This window comes from Peromyscus californicus, unplaced genomic scaffold (genome assembly GCF_007827085.1).
Source record: "Peromyscus californicus insignis strain IS unplaced genomic scaffold, ASM782708v3 Scaffold_11__1_contigs__length_118956290, whole genome shotgun sequence".
In the NCBI taxonomy this organism is placed as follows: Eukaryota; Metazoa; Chordata; class Mammalia; order Rodentia; family Cricetidae; genus Peromyscus; species Peromyscus californicus.
The window spans coordinates 107,972,637-107,996,615 of record NW_026294402.1 but is presented as its reverse complement, the minus strand read 5'-3'; the positions used below and the strand labels follow the sequence as shown (position 1 = coordinate 107,996,615).

The window sequence follows — 23,979 nt, the reverse complement described above, 5'->3', positions numbered from 1 at the left end:
GGAAGTGAATGGTGGTCCTGACACTTGGTTCCATGCTAGAACAGTTGGGGGGCATGTTAAAGGTAGATATGCAGTAGAGTATGCCTGGTGCCACAGAAAAGAAATGTTGGGGTGGGCCACTTGAGTCACCTGTCTCCAGCTGACTGGGGATGATGCAGGCTGAGGCATTGACAGTCAAGTGGAGTTGAAACGGCATGGATTTGGTAGGGGAACGTCTGGAAGAAGCCAGATTGTAAGGTTGAGGCGGGGTGGATGGAGGGTGTGTGTGAGGAACTGTAATCTGCAAGTGTAGCTTTCTTGTGTCAGAAAATTTACAGGCTTGAGGGCCAAGGCGACACTGGAGAGTTGGGAGCCAAGGTGAAGAAAAGGATCTTCAGTGCTGTTGTGACTTAGCTGATTGGCAGCTCAGAGTAAGGAGCTGATGGCAGGGGACAAGGAAAACGTGAGTGAGATGGTTGAATGGGAGGCCAAGGTAGAGTGTAACTAAATACCGGAGGGAGGGAGAGGTGCTTTCTTGTATTTTGACAGGTCTCACTATGTAGCCCTGGCTAGCCTGTGTAGACCAGGCTATGTAGTGAACTTAGGGTCATTTCTAGTAGCTAACATTAGAAATTGAATGTCCTTCCTTCAACAGTCTCTTACTGCACATTTGCCAGACTCTGGTGTTATTTTAGAAGAATAAGTGATCACTCTGACATGTATGTGGTGACATGTTAAACTGTGCCCATGGAATACTGAATTCAGCAGCCTGCATCATACAATTTTAGGACCCTTTGCTTTGGGCTTCTAGAGACACTTGGTAAAGAACCAGTTCCAACTCCTCCCTGAAGCTTGCATCCGGATAGCCTGAGCAGGTGCAGTGGCAATTTGCAAAAAGCTATGTGTGAGCACATCTGTAGTTACTTAATGAAAATAGAAAAAACTTTATTTTCAAGAGGTAAGATAGTAGGTGATTTAAATTTTATTTTCTTTTTAACAGTTGTTTGAATTTTTGAAAACATTATTTATCCACCCACCCACCCATCCATCCATCCATCCATCCATCCATCCACCCACCCATCTATCGGGACAGGGTTTCTCTGTGTAGTCCTGGCTGTCCTAGAACTTGCTCTGTAGACCAGGCTAGCCTCAAACTCACGGAGATCTGCCTGCCTCTGCCTCCCGAGTGTTGATTAAAGGTGTGCACCACCACCGCCACTGCTTGGCAAAATGTTTTTTATTTATAACTGAGTTCTTTTCTTAAAATAAACTTAGTATAGAAGAAGAGATTATGGCAAACAAGAACAGAGTCGGATGCTAGGAAAAAGCGTGCTCTATGGAAAAGGGAGACTAAAATATTTTTTTTTAAAAAGCTGGTTTGTTTAGATGTTATAGGAGATATCACAGAGTTAGAGAAATATAAGGCCTAATCACAGAAACAAAAGGTAATCTGTAATTTCTGAGCTATGAGGTAGTATAAAAATAAAATGACAGATGACAGCCTGGGGTAAAGATAGTATGAGAAACACAACAGCATTTATTGCTGGTCCTTTTAGTTGCAGCACTAATTCTTCAGCTCTAAGAAGTTAAAATTTTTTTTTTTAAATATCACCCCATCCCTGCCCCTCGGATTCTTTATTAGTCAGATTTTGGTTGTTCTGAGTCCAGGCACAACTTTTCTTCCCTTTTTTTTTTTTTTAAGAAAATGCTGTGATCAAGTTTTAGATTTATTTTATCCAATAACTTAAAAACATCCTGTTTGAATTTGATCATGGCCACCATTCTGTAGCCCCAGAACTTGGGAGGGGGAGCAGGTGGATCAATTTTAGCTTGGCCTTGGCTAACCTGGTTACCCTGAAATGACAACAGCAATAACTGTACTGTTTTTTGCATATACAGCCTTAAGGTTCCTTTAAGGATGTTAACTCTGATCTTTGACTTTTTGGAATTGCCGACATTTATTCTGGGCTCAGTTTTTAGTTTCCTTTTTTTGAGATAGTGTCTTACGTAGTCCAGGCTGACCTGAACTTCTTATGTAGCCAAGGAGGACTCTGCAGCCCTGATTCTCCTGCCTCCATTTCCCAAAATGCTGGGAGTATAGATGTGCACACCATGTTACCTTGATCATTTATTTTTCCTCAGGACCTCCTCACACTATTTATTATTTTTGTGTTACTTTGTTTTCTTATAGTTAATTAGAATGCAGATTGGAACAGTTGGTATGTCTGCTGAGTGAGTGAAGAGGAGATCAGAATGGGTTTGGGAACAAATAGAGAACTGGCTGCTTGCAGAGAGGCACTGACTACTTCCTGGTTCTGCTGTGTGGAGTAGACAGCGGTCGTGCTGCTCTGGTTCTCTGAGATGGACTGTGCATTATTCTGCGTAGGAAGCCTTCTGAGTGTTTGGCTTGGTGATCAGTGTCTGGTGAACTATATACAAGATGTTGAGTTACACTGTGATTAAATTTTACAAGTAACTGGGAGCTATTGTAGATTAAAATAATTTTTCTAATCGTGATAAAATACACACAATCTATCATCTTAATCATGGTAAGTGTACAGTTTCAAATGGTATTACTTATGCTTACTGTTCTGGTTAGGGTTACTAATGCTGTGATGAAACACTGTGACCAGAGCAACTTGGGGAGGAAAGGGTTTATTTCAATCCACACTTCCAGGTTACAGTCTGTCACTGAGGGAAGTCAGGGCAGGAACTCAAATGCAGGAACGTGGAGGCAGGAGCTGATGCAGAGGCCACAGAGGAGTGCTGCTTACTGGCTTGTTCCTCATGGCTTGCCCAGGATCATCAGCCCAGAGGTGGCTCCACCCACAATGGGCTGGGCCCTCCTCATCAATCACTAATCAAGAAAATACACTCCAGGCTTGCGTACAGGTTCGTTGTGTGGAGGCATTTTCTTAGTTGAGGCTCCTCCTCTCAGATGACTCTAGCTTATGTCAAACTGACATAAAACTAGCTAGCATCCTTACAGCCCTCTGTAGTCATGGTACCATCTGGTTTTAAAGCTCTCTCATCTTAACAGAACTGAAATTGTACTCATTAAACAGTAACTTCGCACTGCTCTCTTCCTGCCAGCTTCTGGCTGACATGTTAATTCTCTTGTCTCCGTATTTTACTGTTCTAAGTACTGCATATAAGTAGACTTACATGTCGGTCTTTTTAAGAAGTTGTAAGAAGCACAATACATGGGATTTCCTTTTAACCATTTTGAGTCCTTTTTTTTTTTTCCTGAGACAGGGTTTCTCTGTGTAGTTTTGGTGCCTGTCCTGGATCTTGCTCTGTAGACCAGGCTGGCCTCGAACTCACAGAGATCCTCCTGGCTCTGCCTCCTGAGTGCTGGAATTAAAGGTGTGCGCCACCACCACCTGGCCTTAAAGTACGTGGTTTTTAGTAGTGCAAGGGTACATTCACATTGTAAATAGATCTCCAAAACCGAAGTGCTGATTAAATAGCAGCCTCCTGGCCCCGTCTTTGGTACCCGCTGTCTGTGAGTCACTTAAGTATTTGCTGTAAGTGAATCCTAGTCTTTCATGATGCTTATTTCACTTAATGTAATGTCCTCAAGGCTTGTCTTACATGTAGGTTCCTTTCTTGGAAGTTGACTAATAAATACTTTATTGAATGTTCATATGTTATTTTGTTTACACATCCATTGGTTGATGGTCACTCAGGTTGTTATTTGAGTGATGCTGCCATGAACAGAAGTGTAGAAATTCCTCGATGAGACTCTGCATTCATTCTTTTTTGCATATACCCAGGTTCATATGGGTCATATGAATCATTTTAAGTGTTTGAGGACCCACACATTATTTCCTATAGAACTGCAGTATTTTGTATTCCTTCAAGTAAAGGTTGCAGTTTATCTCTGTCATCATCAACACTTGTTCATTTCTTTTTTAAAATTAAATAGTTATGCTGATGGATGTGGGTTGTATAGATTCATCATCAGAGAGAGGGGGATCTGGAAGACCATCAAGGAAGCACTGGTATGCTTATGTTGATGTAGGGGCTGGTGTGTGCGTGCGCACATGTGTGTATGTGTGTGTGTGTGTGCGTGTGTGCATGTGCATGCATTGTTGGGGGAAGATAAAAATTTGAGAGGCCATGGAAAATTGGTAATGATTTATTTGAATTTAAGTAATTAAGTGAGAAATAACACAAAAATAAGTTTTACAATTTGAACCTGACTATAGTAAAAATGTGGGAACAAAGAGAAGGAGAGAAAGAATAACTTATTCATCTTTTGAGTTTTTGATGATGGACATAATGTGGGAATATGGGCAGTCGGCCTGCAATAGGTGAGAAGACTGGTCTTGGGAGAGCCCCTGGGATAGAGGTCATGGTGTTTCTCGTTGAAATATTGTTTTTTTTAGAAGAAAAATAATCTGATACACTTTTCCTTCTCAATTTTTTTTTTTTTTTACAGCTCTTGCAAGCTTAGGATATGAAAAGAGCTGTGTGTTGTTCAATTGTGCTGCCTTAGCTAGCCAGATTGCAGCAGAGCAGAACCTGGATAATGATGAAGGATTGAAAACCGCTGCTAAGCAGTACCAGGTATGCAGAAAAGCAGTTCCTACACAGGGATGCATGCTGGACTCCAGGGGTGGTTGGCATTTAGATGATAGCTGCTGCCTTCTTGATGACGGATGCGCTGAAGGAAACTGACTCTTGAGTCCTCAAGCACTTCAGCACTGAAGCACTGTTCCATTGCCCATGTCTGTCTCTCCTCGCTGTGCACTCCCACCCAGCCCCTAGCACAGTGCCTGGCACACAATGGAGGCTCAATGAATGTTGATTGGACAACAATGATGAAATATGTAGGGCGAATGCCATACATTTGTGGAAAACCTCTTATAAGTAAATGACTTCATTCAAAAATGGTTAGACATTGTGTGTGTGTTTTCTCAGGGTGAGGCACATCCAAAATTTCAGTGGTTTGGCAAAATTAAGAACTTTTGGCCGGAAATAAGTTAACTGTAGACTGTGGAGAAGTTGTGTTTAAATGTGGTCAGGCCTGGACTGTTCTTAGGATAGCTTCCTACCTTAGGGACTAATCATCGGCTAATAGGGCATGCTGTTTGTGGCACTTTATTATTTACTCAGTTTTTACTTATTTTTTGTTTCGGATAAAAGAACAATGTGGTATCTTTTTTAAAAGTTATTTAAAAAGTGTGTGTGTGTGTGTGTGTGTATTAGTATGGCTGAGCATGTGTGTGGAGGTCCGAGGACAACTTGCGGGAGCTGGTCTCTCCTTCCACCGTGTGGGTCCTGTGGCTTGAACTCAGGATGTGAGGCTTGGTGACAGGCACCTTTCCATACTGAGCCATCTTGCTGGCCCTGTGATAGTCTTGTTAACACAGTGACTTTGAGTTTTGTCTGTGTGGTCTACCAAGCTAACTCACTTTAAAATTCCAGGTTGACTTGACTTTTTTATTTTCTCAGCTTGCTTTGTTTCATAAAAGTAATTTTTTTTTTTTTTTGGTTTTTCGAGACAGGGTTTCTCTGTGTAGCTTTGCGCCTTTCCTGGAACTCGCTTTGGAGACCAGGCTGGCCTCGAACTCACAGAGATCCGCCTGGCTCTGCCTCCCGAGTGCTGGGATTAAAGGCGTGCGCCACCACCGCCCGGCTTTTGTAGTAACCTCAACACAATAAAATTGGGAAGAAGAATGTAAAGGGGGCATTTCACTAGGAAGTTGTAAATGCCCGATGAAAATGTCTGTCAGTGTCATTGCTGGCCTTAGAGTGTGCCGTTTGGGGTGTCCCCTAAGCCCAGTGTGCTTATTTGAAAGGTGACTTTGTTTGGATAAAGGCAAGGACATTGCTGTACTAAGGACAAATGAGTAAAGGCTGGAGGAATGTCTCAGTCAATGAAGAAAGCACTTGCCTTGTAAGCCCAAGGACCTGGGTTTGATCCCCAAAGCCACACAGTAGATGCTGGGTTTGGAAGTGTATGCTTGTAATCAATTCCCTAGGTCTTGCTCACCAGCCAGTCTAGCCTCTGAGGTGAGCTTTGGACCAATGAGACCTGACTCAAAGGAAGTGGGTGGAGGTCCTGAGGGATGACACCTGGGGTTGTCCTCTGGCCTGCAAGCACGCACATGCTCATATGTACACTTGTGTACACGCGCGCGCGCGCGCGCACACACACACACACACACACACACAGCCATTTGAATAGTGTTTTATCTCTTCATCTGTTCTTAGGTAAGTTTTAAAGAAGTGTATCTAATAAATTAATGCTGACTACCTTTGGCCATTCTCTTACTTTACTCTCTCCTGTAGTTTGCTTTGAATCTTTGTTAAACTTTTTGTTGCTCTAGAATTGTGGTGAGGCCCCATCTGTGAATGAGGTGATCTCAGTGTGGGAATGGACATGATGTCACTGTCCTCTCAAGTCGGCCTGCAGATGTTTCTGTGTAACCGTAGAGAATTAAGTCTCAATGGTAAAGCATTATTTTTCTCTCCTTCTAGTTTGCTAGTGGTGCCTTTTTACATATTAAAGACACAGTTTTATCTGCCTTAAGTCGAGAGCCTACTGTGGACATATCTCCAGATACTGTTGGGACCCTCAGTCTTATTATGCTCGCCCAGGCTCAAGAAGTATTTTTCTTAAAAGCCACAAGAGGTAACTACAATTTCTTGTTTACTATGTTACATGTGAAAACAAGTGCTAGGCTTTTATACCAAGATAATGATTGGCTCATAGTATGTTACATGTAGGTAGGGTGAGAAGAAGTCTTTGAATAGTCAAGCTTGCTTCAGAGGGAGAGTTACTGGAGGAAGATGGAATGCTTCACGTGGCAGTGGCTGGTGGCCTGGGTGTGGGATGACTATGGGATCACTGCATTTGAATTAGTTTGTTAAGAATGATTTCCTTTAAGATTTGATTTAAGTGTATATTCAGGTGTCTGTGCCCTGCAGGTAAAAAAAGGGCTCGGGTCCCCTGGGCCTAGAGTCACAGGCATTGTGAGCTATTTGATGTGGGCGCTGGGATTTGAACTCTGTTCTTCATGATTGAGCAGCAAGTGCTCTTAACCATTGAGCCACTAAGAAGGGCTTCTTTAAGGTAGTCCTGTTTAAAATAGACTTAAGTGACAAGAAGAGCTATTCAGGCACTATCCTTGGTGACTAGGGAGAAGAACAGTCCTTGTAAAGGTATGTAAGTCAGTGTGAGAGATATAGACTGAATGTCTAAGTACAGAGAAATTGAAACTGTGGAAGAATCATAAACACAACTTATTTTTTTTTCTAAAAAATGGCAGTTTAGTTGGGTGTGGTGGCTCATGCCTGTAATCCCTACACTTGGGAGGCCAATACAGGGTGATTGTCATGATACTGAAGTAATGCTAGGGTACCTATCGAGTTTCAGACTAGCCTGGCAACAGTCTGAAACCCTGTCACAAACAAACACATACACACAACAAATTCTGTATGTGGTGACTCATACCTATAATCAAAGCAGTTAGACTTCGGCTGAGTTGGAGCCATCCTAGGCTACAGAGTGAGACTGTACTTAAGAAAATGGTGGGATTGGGGAGGAACATTCCCCTTTTGACTATAATGTAGTGTTTTCTGGAGTATTCACATGATGTCACTGTCCTCTCAAGTCGGCCTGCAGATGTTTCTGTGTAACCGTAGAGAATTAATCACCCCTATGTTAGGGTATCCCCACACCCGAGAATAACTAATGTCAGGTCACCCCCTTCCTTCTGCTGCAGCTGCCAGCAGCCATTACTCTATTTCTGTGGCTTTGACTTGTTTATAGAGTTGTTTATTTACTTATGTAGCCTGGGCTGACCTGGATCTTGCTATGTAGCCAAGGATGGCTTTGAATTTCTGATCCTCTGGGTTTAGGCACAAAGTACTAGGGTTACATATATAGGCTTGCATCACCATGTTTTGCTACCTGTGGAATACTTTTTGTGTAGACGTTTCAATTTCATCAATATGGATTTCTTTAGACAGATGTGTAAATTTTACTTTTTCTTTTTTTTTTTAAATATGTGTGGGTGTGTGGTTGCTCTATGCATGTGCACCAGTTGTGTGCTTGGTAATATTAGGGGCCAAAAGAGGGCATCAGATTCCCTGGAACAGGAGTTAGACAGGTGTGAGCTGCCGTGTGGGTGCTGGGAACTGAAACTAGGTCCTCTGGAGGAGCCGTCTGTGCTCTTAGCCGCTGAGCCATTGCTCCAGTCCCAGGTGTGTCTATGCCAAGTCATGTATCAGGTTATTTCATTTATTTTATTATTATTATTTTGTGTGTGTGTGTGTGTGTGTGTGTGTGTGTGTGTGTTAGGGATGGGAGAGAATGCAGGTGCATGTGTGCCATGGTGCTTGTGTGGAGGTCAGAGGGCAACTTGGAGGAGTTGGTTTTCTCCTTCCAGTGTGAGTTCTGTGATGGGATGCAGGCTGTCTAAGTTGTGCAGTGCGTACATACCTTTACCTGCTGAGTTTTGTTGCTGGCCCTTGTCTCATGTACTTCAGTTACAATGATCATTTAACTAACATTTTATTCCAGATAAAATGAAAGATGCCATCATAGCTAAGTTGGCAAACCAGGCTGCAGATTACTTTGGTGACGCTTTCAAACAGTGTCAGTACAAAGATACTCTCCCCAAGGTCAGTTACTGTCTTCATGGACACTTGGTTATTTTGCATGTGGGAATATTTTTATGGATGAGAAACAAGCTGAAAAGTATGTTTTAACAAAGAAATCTGGTATTTTAATGAAACATTTGAAGAATAGTTTTTAGAATATTTTCTTAAGTTTTAAGATGCATGAACTGTTCTTTTGGGGGATGCCTTTCTATTTACTCTTCACTAAATTTATTTTTCTGAGCTAAAACTCTTGTGGAAATCTCGAATCATCTGTCCTCTGTCATTGTATCGTCCTGATTGTTGGTAGTGTGGGAAAAAGCATGAGTATGGAACGTGCTGATGACTCACAGTTTTAATCACTGTCCTGTTCTCTTAAGGATGAGCCTTAAAGTGCAGAAACAGACACAGAGGAAAGAAACCCTAAGTCCATCTGATTCCTTGATTAGAGTTAAGTTTTATCAGCAGGCGTAGGACATTTGGCCGCTAATGGACAGCTAAGGAAAAGCATCTGTCCTGACCACATGCCGTAGGAAGCATTGCTTTAATGGGAGCTTTTCTGAAGGGGTGATGGAAAAGACTGTGCAGAGGTGTCTTATAAATGACAAAACACGTGACCAACTGGGCAAGTAGAGTTGGAGTGCTTAAGGTCATGCTTTAAACACCAGTAAAGAAGGACTTTCTTTTTTCTTGTCTTTTTTTTTTTGTTTTTTCGAGACAGGGTTTCTCTGTGTATCTCTAGCTGTCCTGGATCTCGCTCTATAGACCAGGCTGGACTCGAACTCACAGAGATCCACCTGCCTCTGCCTCTTGAGTGCTGAGATTAAAGCCATGCTCCACCATTGCCTGGCATGAAGGACATTTTAACTGCTCTCCCTCATAGTTGGACAAGGAATTGGTTATCTGTGGTAGTAGGTGATGTTTGTAGGAGAATCCGTGAGTTTATGTTATTCAGGGATCTTCATAAATTATGAAACTATAGAAAACATAGGGTACAGCTAAAAGTAAATGTAAGGTCCCCAGCAGTACGTGAGCAGTGGAGAGCTAATGTCAAGATGTATGGATTGAAGGCACATTGGGCTTGAGATCATTACTGGGCACTTGCCTAGCTAGCACCCAGGACTGGGTGCCATCCACAGTACTATCACTGGTCCCCTTCCTCGTTCAGAAGTTTGCTCAGGACTCTTGTAGGACTCAGAATCTCTCTCCATATTTGGCTGCACAGCGCACTGTCATATCCTGTCACAGTCCTGTCGTCTCAAAGGCTTGGAAGCCAACTCTGCAGCATTCCTGGGTCTTCTTGGAACATCTTTACCGAGATGCTCCAGCCTTCCTTGAGTACCGACAGTTTCAGACTACAGTGTGTTTGAATTTCTCCTTTCACTAAGTCTCCTGAGGTATTTTCACCATTAGCAGCAATTCAGTTCTAGTTCTAACAGGATGTCTGTAAGTAGTGGCTCAGTGCTGGGGTTTTTTCCTAGCAGACAGAAAACTCTCATGGTAGCAGTTCGGTTCTTGATGTAATAATTACCCAGTGTATTTATTGGATTTTTAAAAATACCATGTACTTCAGAAAGGCAGTGAGGTTGCAGGATGCGACTTGACATTTTGGAAGAGTCACGACCCTTATAGTGGCTTTCTTGATTCCTGTGTTTGGATTTAAGTGTATTAGACTATAGTTATTTTAAAAATAAATTAGGGCAAAGTTACACTTTATCATCACAGCCAGTCACTAGTGCATTTGTATGTCTGGGATGTATTTTTGAGTATATAATACTGAAATGTTAATATTTATATATACGAAATTATTTTTTTATTGGCTACCATAATCTTTTTTACAGTCTCTCAGCATATGAATTTAAGTGAGGACTTACCTTACTGTCTTTTGTCTTTTAAACATGACGAAACAGTCAGCTCTAGAGCAGTTTCATTAGTATATGTGAGTAACTGTGGTGTAGGTCCTTGAAGGCTGGGTAAGGGGCTAAGAAAGCTTCTAAAGCTGGGCTTGCTGTTCCTCCATGGACTTCCCAACTCTTTCCAATGCATGCCTTCCTTTCTTCCCTGTAAACAAAATGCTGATTTCCTACTCCATAGAATGAGCTTCAAAAAACCTGATTTGGCTTCACTTAACAGTTTAAAACAAGAAACAAGCCTTAATTTTAACTGAAAGAAATGAATTCATAGATGGCAATTCCTGCAAAACCTCAAGGTCTCTGCTCACACCTAATGACTAACCTATCTAAACCATTACTGGGTGATTGTAATTTCTGTCTCCTCTCCTTTCTCTTCCTGCATCCTTGTTGTCTGTGATGGTTTGTGTGGTTGGACTCTCCCCTGGTCAGTATTTTTATTTCCAGGAGGTATTCCCCACCCTGGCTGCAAAGCAGTGTATTATGCAAGCCAATGCTGAGTACCACCAGTCAATCTTGGCCAAGCAGCAGAAGAAGTTTGGGGAAGAGATCGCAAGGTTGCAGGTGAGTCTCTTGGTGATAAATGTTTAGGTGACATCCTTCTCCCGTTTCTGACTAGTGAGACCCAGTTTGCCCATAAACACTTCCCGTTCATTGTCTTTATCAGAGGCAAGTGATGATTTTCATCCTTATACTTTGCCTACAAGCATGTTTTGCAAAATCTTCATGTATCTGAAAATTGCACTTAAATTTTTATTCCGTTCTCTTACTTACCCATTCTTATTTTAAGGTATGTACTGCTTAACTTGTGTTGTAGGCTTATAAACTGGAGATCATAGCCCCACAATTTGAGAAGGATGTGGAGTTATACACTCTGGTCTTTTCACTGTGTGGTTCTTTTCCTTCTACACTGTGGGTATGCAGTGGGTGCAATAAGACCACACCTATTCGAACAAGACTGCACCTCCCCATCAAGGCCACACCTCCTATTAATGCCACTCCCTTTGGGGGTGCCATTTTCTTTCAAGCCACCACACTTTGTGACCAGGATGGCTTCACACTCCTGATCTTCCTTCTCCAACCTCTTGGGTGCTGAGGTCTAGGTTTATTTCACCATGCCCTGTCAAATTTTAACTGTCATGAATAATCTCATAAATTAGAAGTATGAGCCAACAAGCATCCATTATGTTGGTTGTATTTGCTGTTTTGTTTTCAAGACAAGATTCTCTGTGTAGCCTAGACTGGCTTCAAACTTGGGATTTTCTGGGATCTTGAATGCTCAGAGTACAGATAAGCTATTATCATCCTTTCTTCCTGGCTTACCCTTTTTTTTTTTTTTTTTTTTTGAGGCAGTGTAGCTGTCTGAAAAAGTAGCTGAGGCTGGTTTTGACTTTGAATTCCTGATGCTCTTACCTCCTCCTCCTGAGTGCTAGAATCACAGCAGTGCACTTCGTTATTTGATGCTGGAGATTGACCCTAGGTAGCCTTGTGCATGGTGAAGGAGCACTCAAACTTCTGTTGGTGTGGTCTGTTGGTGATGTTTTCTTTGATTCATTGAATTATTTTATTTCTATTTTTATTATTTTTTTCTAACATACATTTATTTATTTGTTTATTATTTATTTTTTGAGGCAGGGTTTCTTTGTGTAGACTTGGCTGTCCTGGAACTCACTGTGTAGACCAGTCTGTCCTGAAACTCACAGAGATCTATCTGCCTCTGCCTCTTGAGTGTTGGGAATAAAGGTATGCACCACCACCACCTGGCTTCTAACAGTTTTAGTTTACTGGATTTCTCATTCGTGGTCTTGACTTTCTCACCTGTGTTGCTGACTTTTTTCTAGGTTGTGAATTAATTTCTTTACTTGCTCTCCTTGTTGTATCCTCTGAAGTTATGGATTATTAAAAATAATTTAATTAATTTACTTTATGTATATGGGTGTTTTGTCTGCATGCATTTCTGTATACCATGTGTGTGCAGTACCTTTGAAAGTCAGAAGAGGGCATCTGACACTCTGGAACTGAAGTTACAGTTGCAAGCCACCATGTGGGTACTGGGAACTGAACCCACTTCCTCTGGAAGAGCAGGCAGTGCTTTTAACTTCTGAGCCATCCCTCCAGCCCCATTTTTAGAAATACTTAAAAAATTCTTTGACTTGCCTGGCGGTGGTGGCACACACCTTTAATCCCAGCACTCGGGAGGCAGAGCCAGGAGTTCAAGGCCAGCCTGGTATACAGAGTGAGAGCCAGGACAAGCCCAAAATCACACAGAGACACCCTGTCTCAAAAAAAAAAAAAAAAAACCCAAAACAAAAAAAAAAACAACCAACCAAACAAACAAAAACCAAAAAAACCCCAAAACAAACAAAAAACAAAACCCCCAAAAAGAAAAATGAAAACATGAATGTTTTCAATATATTTTCTGAAAAAAGTCAAATATTACCAAAAAAGTGAAAAAGAGGAAAGCACATGGGCAAATCCCTAAATGGATAGCATGCTGGAGTTATATCTTTCTGTGTCCTCTGAGGTGGGGCCCCAAGGGTAGCTGTGGGGCAGAGGTGTTAGCTGGCTGTGTGGTCCAGCTGAGTTTGGATTGGACAGTGTCTGCTGTGGGACAGAGCTGCCTTCACTCAGGTTCTCCTGCTGTCCTGAGATTGCCCAGTTCCTACACCCTGTGGTGGCTGATGACCTGGCTGTGGAGGGCAAGGAGCATAGCACTGAGCTCTGGACTCATCTATCTTCATACTTTAAAACTCACTAAGCATTAAGTACTGTCGTAGAGGATGTGGCTTTGGGTGCTGGAGTGCCAGCATTTAGGTGCTGCAGCAGTGTCCTTGTGGGCAGATAGATGGCTCCAGAGATTGATCCATCCTGGGCCGTTTCAATCCTGCCCTTATGACTGGGCAACCTGACTCTTGCACTAAGTACTAGGCCCCTCAGTATCCCATCTTTTTTCCATGGCTTCTTGTTAAGTTGATCTTGCTTTTGTCTAGACTGGTATCTGTTTTACAGTGGTATTTGTTTGTAGACGAATTTCTAAACGGTCTTATTAAATAAAAAACACGGAGCCACGTATAGGGGTGAAAGCCTTAGAGACCAGGGAAATAGTGAGAACCACCAACCAGCTTTACCTCACCAGCTCTGCAGTTCCCAAAAAGTGAGCTACTTCCTGTCTACCTGTGCCTTTATTGCCTTGCTGTTCGGCTCTTGCATTGGCTCTTAGCCCAGCTACCTCACTTCCTTGTCACTGCCTATCTGTACAGACCTTCAGGCCTCTATGGTTGGTACTGGGATTAAAGGCGTGTGTCACCACGTTTGACTCTGTTCCCTAGTATGGCCTTGAACACCAAGTGGTCCGATTAAGGGTGTGTGCTACCACTGCCTGACTTTTGTGTTTACTTAAAATGGCTTGCTATTTCCTCTGATCTTCAGGCAAACTTTATTTATTAACATACAAATAAAATATCACCACATACATTGTTTCTGATTTGATCTAAGCCGTTCCCAGAAAGGATGATGTCCTGTGCATTCCACTTTTCTGTGCTTTTAGAATACCTGAAATCAAGCTTCTGTTTGAGGAAGTGTTTAGTAAATTTACAAATCAAATTTAATTTGCATGTAGTTAAGCTTATATTTTTCCTAGTTTACAATAATGATATTTGTTTTGTCAATTCTTGTTTCTCTGTAGTTTTATATTGATCTTAGGTGTTTTAAGGTATAGTGTACATATTGTATGTTATTAGTAAGAGCAGATTTATTTCTGCAGTTGCTTCTTCACATTAGGGGTTGTGAATCTGTATGTGCTGTGTGGATTTGTTCTCAGTTACTACTTCCTAGATATGCAGTTTAGCAACTCTTGTGCTTTCCTGGTAGATAAATATACCTCCTGTAAGTAAGTTCTTTCTTTATACCCGTGGTCATGGTGGTACTGGTGGCTTTTGATTTCTGCTTTGAGGACTGTTACCTGTTCATAGTAAACATAATACCAACTTTGGGAGTGACAGTTTTTATTAAGTTTAAAGAACTGTGTATGTATGTATGTATTTATTTATTTATTTATTTATTCATTCATTCATTCATTCATTTATTTATTTATGGTTTTTCAAGACAGGGTTTCTCTGTGTAGCTTTGCGCCTTTCCTGAAACTCACTTGGTAGCCCAGGCTGGCCTCAAACTCACAGAGATCCGCCTGGCTCTGCCTCCCGAGTGCTGGGATAAAGGTATGCGCCACCACCGCCCGGCTAAACTGTGTATTTATTAACAGAGCGAAAAGAAAGGGAACACTAAGCCAGCATGCAGTGCTCAGTGGTGAAGGCACTTGCTGCTGAGCCTGATGACCTGAGTCCATGTGGTGGACGGGAAGACCTGACTCCCAATCCTTTGTTGTCTTTGGACTTCCATGTGCATGCAAAAAAACAAAAACAAAAATAAAATAAAAACAAGACCCCCACACAAATAAAAAATGAAAACACCATCATGCCAGTCAGTTTTCTGACCCTACAGCAGTGCTTGTAAAAGCTTCCTGGGCCACGTCTTGGAGACTCAGCTCGAGGTGGGTTGGTTGTATTGCATTTGGTCCTGTGATGAGTCAGGACCTCCTGGTGCAGTGTGCAGAACATTTCACCCTACGGAAGTGTTGCGAAAGAGAGCAAGACAGAGACTGGGGTCCCGTGTTCCTTCATGGGTGACTCCATTGACCTGACACCTCCTGTGAGGCTACACTTCTTAAAGCTTCTATTAGCTTCCATGCACTGTGGGCTGAGGACCAAGTCTTTGACTGTGGCCTTGCAAGATGTTTGTCCCAATGACACAACTGTCTTTATCAAATGCTTTGCCTCCCAAGTGCTGGGATTAAGGGTGTTCGCTACTACTGCCTGTCATTTTTTTGAAAAATTTTTATGTATAGTGTTTTGCCTGCTTGTATGTGTACCATGTGCATGCACTGTCCATGGTCACCAGGATTCCCCTTGGAACTGGAGTTAATGATGGTTTTGAACTATCATGTGCATGCTGGGAATTAACCCAGGCTCTTTGCAAGACCAACTAAGTGCTTTTAACCACTGAGTCATCACTCCAGACCACCTGGCAATTCTTTTTTTTTGGGGGGGGGTGTTTTGAGACAGGGTCCCTCTACATAGCCCTGGCTGTCCTGGAATTCACTACATAGACCAGGCTGCCCTTAAACTAATAGAGATCTACCTGCCTCTGCCTCCCAAGTGCTGGAATTAATGGCTTGTGCCACCATGCCCCACTTCTGCCTGACAATTCTTTTCTTTTAATATTCTATCTGCATTAGAATTTGAGCCTTATATTTGTGTCATCTTTTTTCCCTTATTGGTTGATTTCCTGTGTTGCGGAGTAACTCTTGATGAGTTCTACTTTTTCACTGAGAGGGTGTCTTGTGGTTTTTGCTCATGTGAATGGCATGGAGGGAGTGTATCTCTGGTCATTGATATCTGTGGTTTCAAGACCCTCGTCTTAGGGCCCCATAAAGGCATTCAGTACTTCTTAATTACTGTAAATAGTTGTGTAGCTTGTGGAAATAACATCTCAGCCTTCATTAATGTAAGGTTATGTTGATTGATCCCAGCTTTCTTTTACTGTAGTTATATGCAGCTCACTCATGTATTTACTGGGATGTCTGTTCTTCCTCTTTTATTATTAGATGTTTTATCATGGAATTTCCAGGTTATTCTGCCAAGCACAGCACTGGGAGTCATGAGAGTTTAAAAATGCTTGGTAGAGAAAACCTCCATTTTCAAAGAAACAAACACTGTATATATAAATGTTTATTTTTAGCACGCAGCAGAACTGATTAAGAATGTGGCCTCTCGCTATGATGAATATGTCAATGTGAAGGATTTTTCTGACAAAATCAGCCGTGCCCTTACTGCAGCAAAGAAGGATAATGATTTCATTTATCATGACCGTGTTCCAGACCTTAAAGATCTGGATCCTATCGGCAAAGCCACCCTGGTGAAACCCACCCCAGTCAATGTACCCATCAGCCAGAAGTTCACAGGTAGGTCTGTTCTCTAGATGTACTTTAGTCAGTTTGTATTTTCTCCAGTTTCCACCCCCCACCCTCAGCTTCTTATTTTTTCCCCCTTACCAACCCTGAAAACCACTCATTTTCCATTTTCCGTGAAGAGCCACCATTCCTGGAGTCTATTTTAAACCAGTATATTTCTACTGTGGTATTTGCATAGCCTTCCTTTGATAGTGTAGATATGTCATATGCAATATTTGATAGCTTCTAACAGATCTCCTGCATAATATTTAAGTTGCTGGGAAAGAGTGATTATTTAACTTACTTTGACTTAATAAACAGAACGTGTTAACTGTATGCCAGTGACTGCTAAGCACTGACAAATGTACTCAGTTTGTCTCTGACAGCAACCCGTGGTCCAGGAACTATTGATGTCTTTGCTACTGGTGGCGATGCTGAGGCTCAAAGCAAGTCTGTTTCCCAAGGCTACCTAGCTAGGAAGTGATGGACTGTGACCACGCAGTCTGTCTAATCAGCAAGTGAGCGGTGCCACTAAGATCACTCATATATGATGACTTTAAAAACTTACGGTAACAAAGATTTGAGAGGAAGCTTTCTTTGTTCCTGTCCGTCAGTACAGTGATCTAGAATTCTGCTCACCAATGGCTTTCAATATGATGTAGTTTCTGATCTTATGACATTATAGAGAAAATGAATGGTCATGTCTGTAGTTGGAGTCTGTTCCCTATACCTTATTTAGACCTTCTCTTCTGTTTTAGATTTGTTTGAGAAGATGGTCCCTGTGTCTGTGCAGCAGTCCCTGGCTGTGTTTGGTCAGAGGAAAGCTGACTTGGTTAACAGATCAATCGCTCAAATGAGAGAAGCTACTACCTTGGCAAATGGGTAGGTGGATCCTGGCCTTCGGAAGCTGACTTAGAGGTTCTTAAGTTTGCTGTTGACTTGTGTTTTGAGTAATTTATGAGTGTATTTTAGTCTTCTGAGCTTGGAAATGAATCCCAAGCAGACGTAGATACACCAACACTTGTTATTTTGGTTATTTTCTTGAGAAGCCTTAGGTGAACTAGAGTGGGAAGGAATGGAATTACAGAAAAAAGGTGAGGCTGTTTGACTACTCTTTAGTATTTCAAGAGACTTATTTGAGGCAAGACGAGTAGAGAAGAGCCCTTTGAGATACATGATTCGGGTCTGATGAGATGGCTCAGCAGGTAAAAGTACGTGCTGCCAAGGCTTCTGACCCCAGTTCCGTTTCTGGGACCCACATGGTGGAGGGAAACTCCTGCAAGTTGTCCTCTGACCTCCACATGTGCACTGTGGCATGTGAGTGTCCACACACATACTCAACAAAAATAGATACATGTAATAAGAAGACTCTTTAAACCATTAGGTACTGTAAACCAATTTTTATATTAGATTAAGAAAATATTCAGTGGGTTAAAAATTAGGTTTAATTTATACATAATGAAATGTACTCATTTAAAGTATAGTTCATTCAGTTTGGTAAATGCATATACCCATGTAACTACTACAAAGAGAATATAACCTAAATCAGTCCTCATGCCTCCTCCCCTTCAGTCCCTCTGTCATTAGTTCCTGGCTACTCTCATGTGTTCTGTGTCATTATAGGTCAAGTTCACTCTGTGCAGTTTGCCATAAATGTAAGCACTGTAGTACAAACATTGTGTACATCATAGTTTGCCACATTATGTACCATACAGGCTACTAACAGTGCATGTTGCATATACCGTGTGCATTGGTCATTCTGCTCATTGCTGTGATACAGTATCTGCAAGAAACATCTTGGGGAGAATAACTTTGTTTTGCCTCATGATTTGGGAGGTTCATGGTAGGGAAGGCTTTTGGGTAAGAGCAGCTGGTTGTGGTAACAGGTCATGTTGCACCAGCAGGAAGTAGAGCTGGGCTATCTCTATAGCTTGCCTTCCAGTGATCCACTTCCTCCATCATCTAAGGTTCCACAACCTCCAAAACAGAGCTACCAGCTTGGGACCAAGTGTTGAAAACCATGAACCCATGGAGGACATATCCCATTCAACCCATAATACTCTGAGTATTTTATCATTATGACAAAATACTGGGGGAACTACTTGAGGGAGTGTCTTAGTTTCTTTTCTGTTATTATAAAGTACTTTGACAAAAAAAAAAAGTAATGTAAAGGGTTTATTTTGGCTTAGAATTATAGAGGGATGTGTAAGGGTATGGCGGGTACCTGGGATGAAAACCAGACCCTTTTATGTGTTAGGCCCATTTTCTACCACTGTGTTATACTCTTAGTCATTTATTGCCTTTTCAAAATTTAAGTTTTCCTGGGACCAGTGAGATAGCTAAAGGCATTTACCTTCAAGTCTGATGACTTGAATTTGATCCCTAAGACCCATGTGGTAGAAGGCAAGAGGGGACTCTTACAGATTGTCCTCTGACCTCCACGTGCATGTCTCTCTTTCCATAAATGAGTTTAATAAGAAAATGCAAATTAGATTTTTCTTTTTTTTTGTTTTTTTTGAGACAAGATTTCTTTGGGTAGCTCTGGCTATTCTGAAACTCACTTTTTGTAGATCAGGCTGGCCTCAAACTCAGAGAGAGCTGCCTGCCTCTGCCTCCTGAATGCTGGAATTAAAGGCGTGCACTACCACTGCCTGGCAAGTTTTTCTTCTTAATCATCTTTTAAAAAAAAAATCTATTTAGGGTTGGGGATTTAGCTCAGTGGTAGAGTGTTTGCCTAGCAAGCGCAAGGCCCTGGGTTCAGTCCTCAGCTCTGAAAAAAAAAATTTAATGTATTATGTTTATGTGCCTGCATGTATGTATGTGTACCATGTGAGTGCAGTGCCAGCGGAGGACAGAAGAGGGCGTCAGACCCCCTGGAACTGCCTTTATGGATAATTGTGAGCTGCCATGTGAATGTAAAGGCAGCTGGGTCCTCTACAAGTCCAACAAGTATTCTTCACAGCTGAGCTATCTCCTAATCATCCTTGTCTTTAAAGAATTCTTCATGTATTTTGGATGCAAGTGTAGATGTAACCAACAGTCTTATTAAATAAGAAACACAGAGCCGATTCAGAGAAGAAAGCCAAGAGGTCAGAGCTAAGAGCCTCACCCTTCCTGATTCAGGGATCCTCTTCAGCCAAGAGAGCTCTCCGAAAGGGACCTACTTCCTGTGTGTATGTCTTTATATACTCTAGTTGTTCTGCCTTCTCATTGGTTGTAAACCCAAACATGTGACTGCCTCGTCACTGCCTGTATGTACCGCCCTCCAGGTCCTTAAAGGCGTGAGCCACCACCGCCACGCACTTGCTATGGCTCTAATAGCTCTGACCCCCAGGCAACTTTATTTATTAACATACAGTTAAAATCACATTTCAGTACAAGTAAAATACCACCACATGCAAGTCCTTTGTCAGATATTTGTGATTACATATTTTGGCTTTTCATGCTTTCAATTTGTGATTACATGAATTTTGCCTCTTTTTTTGTTGTTGTTGAAACATTTGTATTAGTTCCCTCCCTCCTGTCTATCTACCTACCCACCTACCTACCTACTATCTATCTATCTATGTATCTATCTATGTTTTTATCTATGTATCTATGTGTTATCTGCATAGGGTGGGGCAAGCTAACAGGATGTATGTATGTATGTATGTATGTATGTATGTATGTATCTATCTATCTATCTATCTATCACCTGGTGTATCCCCGTCTGGCCTCAGATTTCATCTGTAGCTGAGGATAATCTTGATGTCCTGATCCTCTTGCCTCTATTTCTCATGTTCTTTGATTTATTTGCTTTTTTTTTCATCATGAATAGTAAATAGGTGTGAATTTCTCTGCCTTTTCATGTAAATGAAAAGTGACTAGAGAGCTGTTATTGTACCACAAAAATGCAGAATGTGGGAGAGTCTGTAATTGATCTTCTGTATTCTTTGATCTTTTGCATAGATGCAAAATTATAATAGGGAATGTACCACTATGCCCAGCAGATTTCTTGCTTTTTGTCTTTTAATTCTGAACTCTGACCTTAAACATCTCAGTTCTTTTTAATTTTTACAATTCTTGAAAATTCTATAGTGGTGTACAATGAATCTTTGTAGTGTCCATTCCCCACACCCTTCCTTTAGCTCCCCCCACCTAGTCAACATATCTCCTCTTTCCCTCCCAACATCTATTCTTTAATTATTTTAATTGTATTAATCATTGATTTCCCCCTCCTTATTTTTAGTAGGAGTCATCCTTGTGGAGTGCTAATTCCATTGTTGATTTGGGCGGCTATAAGTGACTGCTATTTTAAAGCAGTGTAGATTTACACATGACACAATGTCTTTTATTTTGCAGGGTATTGGCTTCCCTCAACCTTCCAGCAGCAATTGAAGATGTATCTGGAGACACTGTACCTCAGTCTATACTTACCAAGTCAATGTCTGTGATTGAGCAGGGTGGCATCCAGACTGTTGACCAGCTGATAAAAGAACTCCCCGAGTTACTACAAAGAAATAGAGAAATCTTAGAGGAGGTATGTTTGAAAAGATTGACTTTTCAAGAAGAAACTGTCATCTTGGTGTCTCTTGGATTTCAAGGGGTAGTACTTCGTGTCTGGTCTCGCAAGGTCTCTGTACCTTACTTGCCTTTAGCCTCAAGAAGAATTCTGTTGAATGAGAATGAGTCTTTTTTCTTTTTTGGTTTTTCAAGACAGGATTTCTCTGTGTAGTCCTGGCTGTCCTGGAACTCACTCTGTAGACCAGGCTGGACTCAAACTTACAGAGCTCTGCCTACCTCTGCCTCCTGAGTGTTGGAATTAAAGGTGTGTGCCACCACTGTATGGCTAAGAATGAGTCATTTCTTGGGAGAAAATAAATGCATATTAGCTAAATTCTTATGACCATTGACTGTTGCATACTAGTAAACTATGGGAATCAAGCTGTTCACTTATAACACTTCATAATTAGTAATTTCTTTTGTGTATAGACATCAGGTTCTGTATTAGATATCAGATTTTTGTTTTTGTTCTTGTTGTTTTTGAGACATTGATCTTGTATATTCCAGGTTGACCTTGAATTCCCTATGTATAGCCAAGGATGACCTTGAACTTCTGACCCTCCTGCCTCTACCTCCCAAGTTCTGTGATTACAAGTGTGCACCATCACATCCAGTTTTTGCAATGCTAGGCATGCACTTTACCAACTATGCTGTAGCCCCAGGTTTCTTAGTGAACACAGAATTACACTAAGGGAGTTAGATGTTTTATAAATATTTATCTATGTATGTCTCCTTTTGTGGTACTAATTGCAACATTATTTTCCTCAGTCGAAGGTAGGTTCAGACATGGGTCCAGCCTAGTGTTCTTACTAGGGCTTTAATCCATAATATTTTGGTTTTTCAGTTGGTTTTTGGGGATTTTTTGTTTACCTTATTTCTTTGAAGAATAGGCAGAGATCTTAAATGCTTACTTATGAATCTTGTGGGTCAGACTATTTAGCTCCCTTTACTGTTTCAAAGGTAAGTGAAGTTGAAGTAGTGACATGCTGAGCCTGTAGGGCATGCTTACTATTATGTTATAATTTGGCTGTAATATCACACTTACTATAGCTTGATAGTGACAGGAATGGTTATTTTCTTCACCTAGCTTTTCCTGAGTTAAGATCTTAGGGGCTGTGGTACATTTCTTAAACTAAGAAATGAGAACATTGAAGTAGTGTCACTCAGGTCACACACACACACACACACACACACACACACACACACACACACACCCCACACACACACACACAAACACACACACACACACACACACACACACACACACACACACACACACACCCACCCACCCACCCACCCCTCACACTGTGTCCTTGTGTTCCATGACCTGAACATGCTATTACATTGTGTTTAATGTTGAATGAGTTTTGACTGTGAATTCATGTTCCCTGTAGCTTTACTCCTAAGGATTCTTTGAGTTCTGGATTTCAACTGAATTCTTCTAGGCAGGATTTGTCCTTTCTGAGCTGCTAGAAAGGCATTAAACTCCTGGCAACTTTTACACTTAGTAGTTTTTTTTGTTTGTTTGTTTGTTTTTTAAATGTGATTGTTACTTTATTTCTTGTTTGAGATAGTCTTCTATAATTTTGGCTGGCCTGGGAGTAGTTGAAGATGATCTTGAACCTGATACCCCCAACTCCTCTCAAGTGCTAGTACAGGTGTGCATCACCACTTCCAGTTTATGAGATTGAACATAGGCCTTTGTGCAAGCTAGGCAAGCATTTTCCAACTGAGTATTTTTTTGTTTTGTTTTGTTTTTCGTGCCAGGGTTTCTCTGTGCAACTTCGGTTGTTTTGGAACTTACTCTGTAGATCAGGATGTCCTTGAACTCAGAGATCCTTCTGTCTCTATTTCTTGAGTGCTGGGATTTAAAGGCGTGTTCCATTACCACCTGTCAGCTTTTTTTTTTTTAAAGAATTTAAAAAATTTATTCTTTGACTGTTTCATACATGTATACAATGTATCTTGATGCTGTCAAACCCCAACCCAGTCCCCTTCCAACCTCTCAGACCACTCCCATACTTCACCCTCCTATCTGGCTCTTGCTCCCCCACTCCTCCATGCACTGAGTCCAGTTAGTGCTGCTAGCAGGCACATAAATGTTAGGTCATCCACCTAGACAAACTACCAGAGGCCACGCCTCAGATGGAAAAATACTCCTCCCTCCCCCAGCAGCTACCAGTTGTGAGTAGATTCTCACCTAGGAGTGGAGCCTCATGAGCTCCTTCCTGTCTTAGTCACTGGTCTGTGGCTGTGAAGAGACATCATGACTAAGGCAGCTCTTATGAAAGAAAGCATTTAATTAGGGGCTTGCTTGAAGTTTCTGAGGGTTAGTCCATTCTCATCATGACAGGGAGCATGATGGCATGCATAGCACTAGAGCAGTAGTTGAGAGCTACATCCTGATCCATAGAGAGCAGACAGAGGCCTCAAACCTCAAAGTCCACCCCCAGTGACACACTTCCTCCACCAAGGCCAAGGCCACACCTCCTAATCCTTTTCAAATAGTGCCACTTCCTGATGACTGTAATATTCAAATATATAAGCCTTTGGGAACCATTCTTGTTCAAACCACCACAACCCTCCCCATCCATGCTAGAATGTTGACTTTGAACTTCTAATCCTCCTGTTTCCATGTCCTGAGTGCTGGAATTACAGGTGTGTGCCACTGTACCTGGTTTTTATATGGTGCTGAAGACTGGACTAAGCAAGCACTGTACCCACGGAGCACCGTGTGTGTGTGTGTGTGTGTGTGTGTGTGTGTGTGTGTGTGTGTGAGAGAGAGAGAGAGAGAGAGAGAGAGAGAGAGAGAGAGAAGCAGAGACAGAGACAGACTGACTGACTCTGGTAATAAAATCCAGCACCTTTTACCTGTTAGGCAAGCACTCTTCTACTGAGCTACCTCCCCAGATCAATATTCTGTCATGT

The 23,979-nt window shown here is 41.7% G+C and overlaps 1 protein-coding gene across 2 annotated transcripts in view; it reads left to right on the top strand.

Annotated features, from left to right (window-relative positions):
- Pdcd6ip (programmed cell death 6 interacting protein) overlaps positions 1-23,979 on the top strand; it is a 60,100-nt gene that overhangs the window by 19,144 nt on the left and 16,977 nt on the right. The window contains exons 4-10 of one of the 2 annotated variants that reach the window (XM_052722673.1): positions 4,424-4,551; positions 6,469-6,622; positions 8,516-8,616; positions 10,950-11,066; positions 16,299-16,521; positions 17,268-17,391; positions 20,851-21,028. In XM_052722673.1, coding sequence (XP_052578633.1) covers positions 4,424-4,551; positions 6,469-6,622; positions 8,516-8,616; positions 10,950-11,066; positions 16,299-16,521; positions 17,268-17,391; positions 20,851-21,028 — 1,025 coding nt within the window. Of the gene's footprint in view, positions 1-4,423; positions 4,552-6,468; positions 6,623-8,515; positions 8,617-10,934; positions 11,067-16,298; positions 16,522-17,267; positions 17,392-20,850; positions 21,029-23,979 lie in introns of both variants that reach the window. The other variant, XM_052722666.1, reaches the window with a different exon arrangement.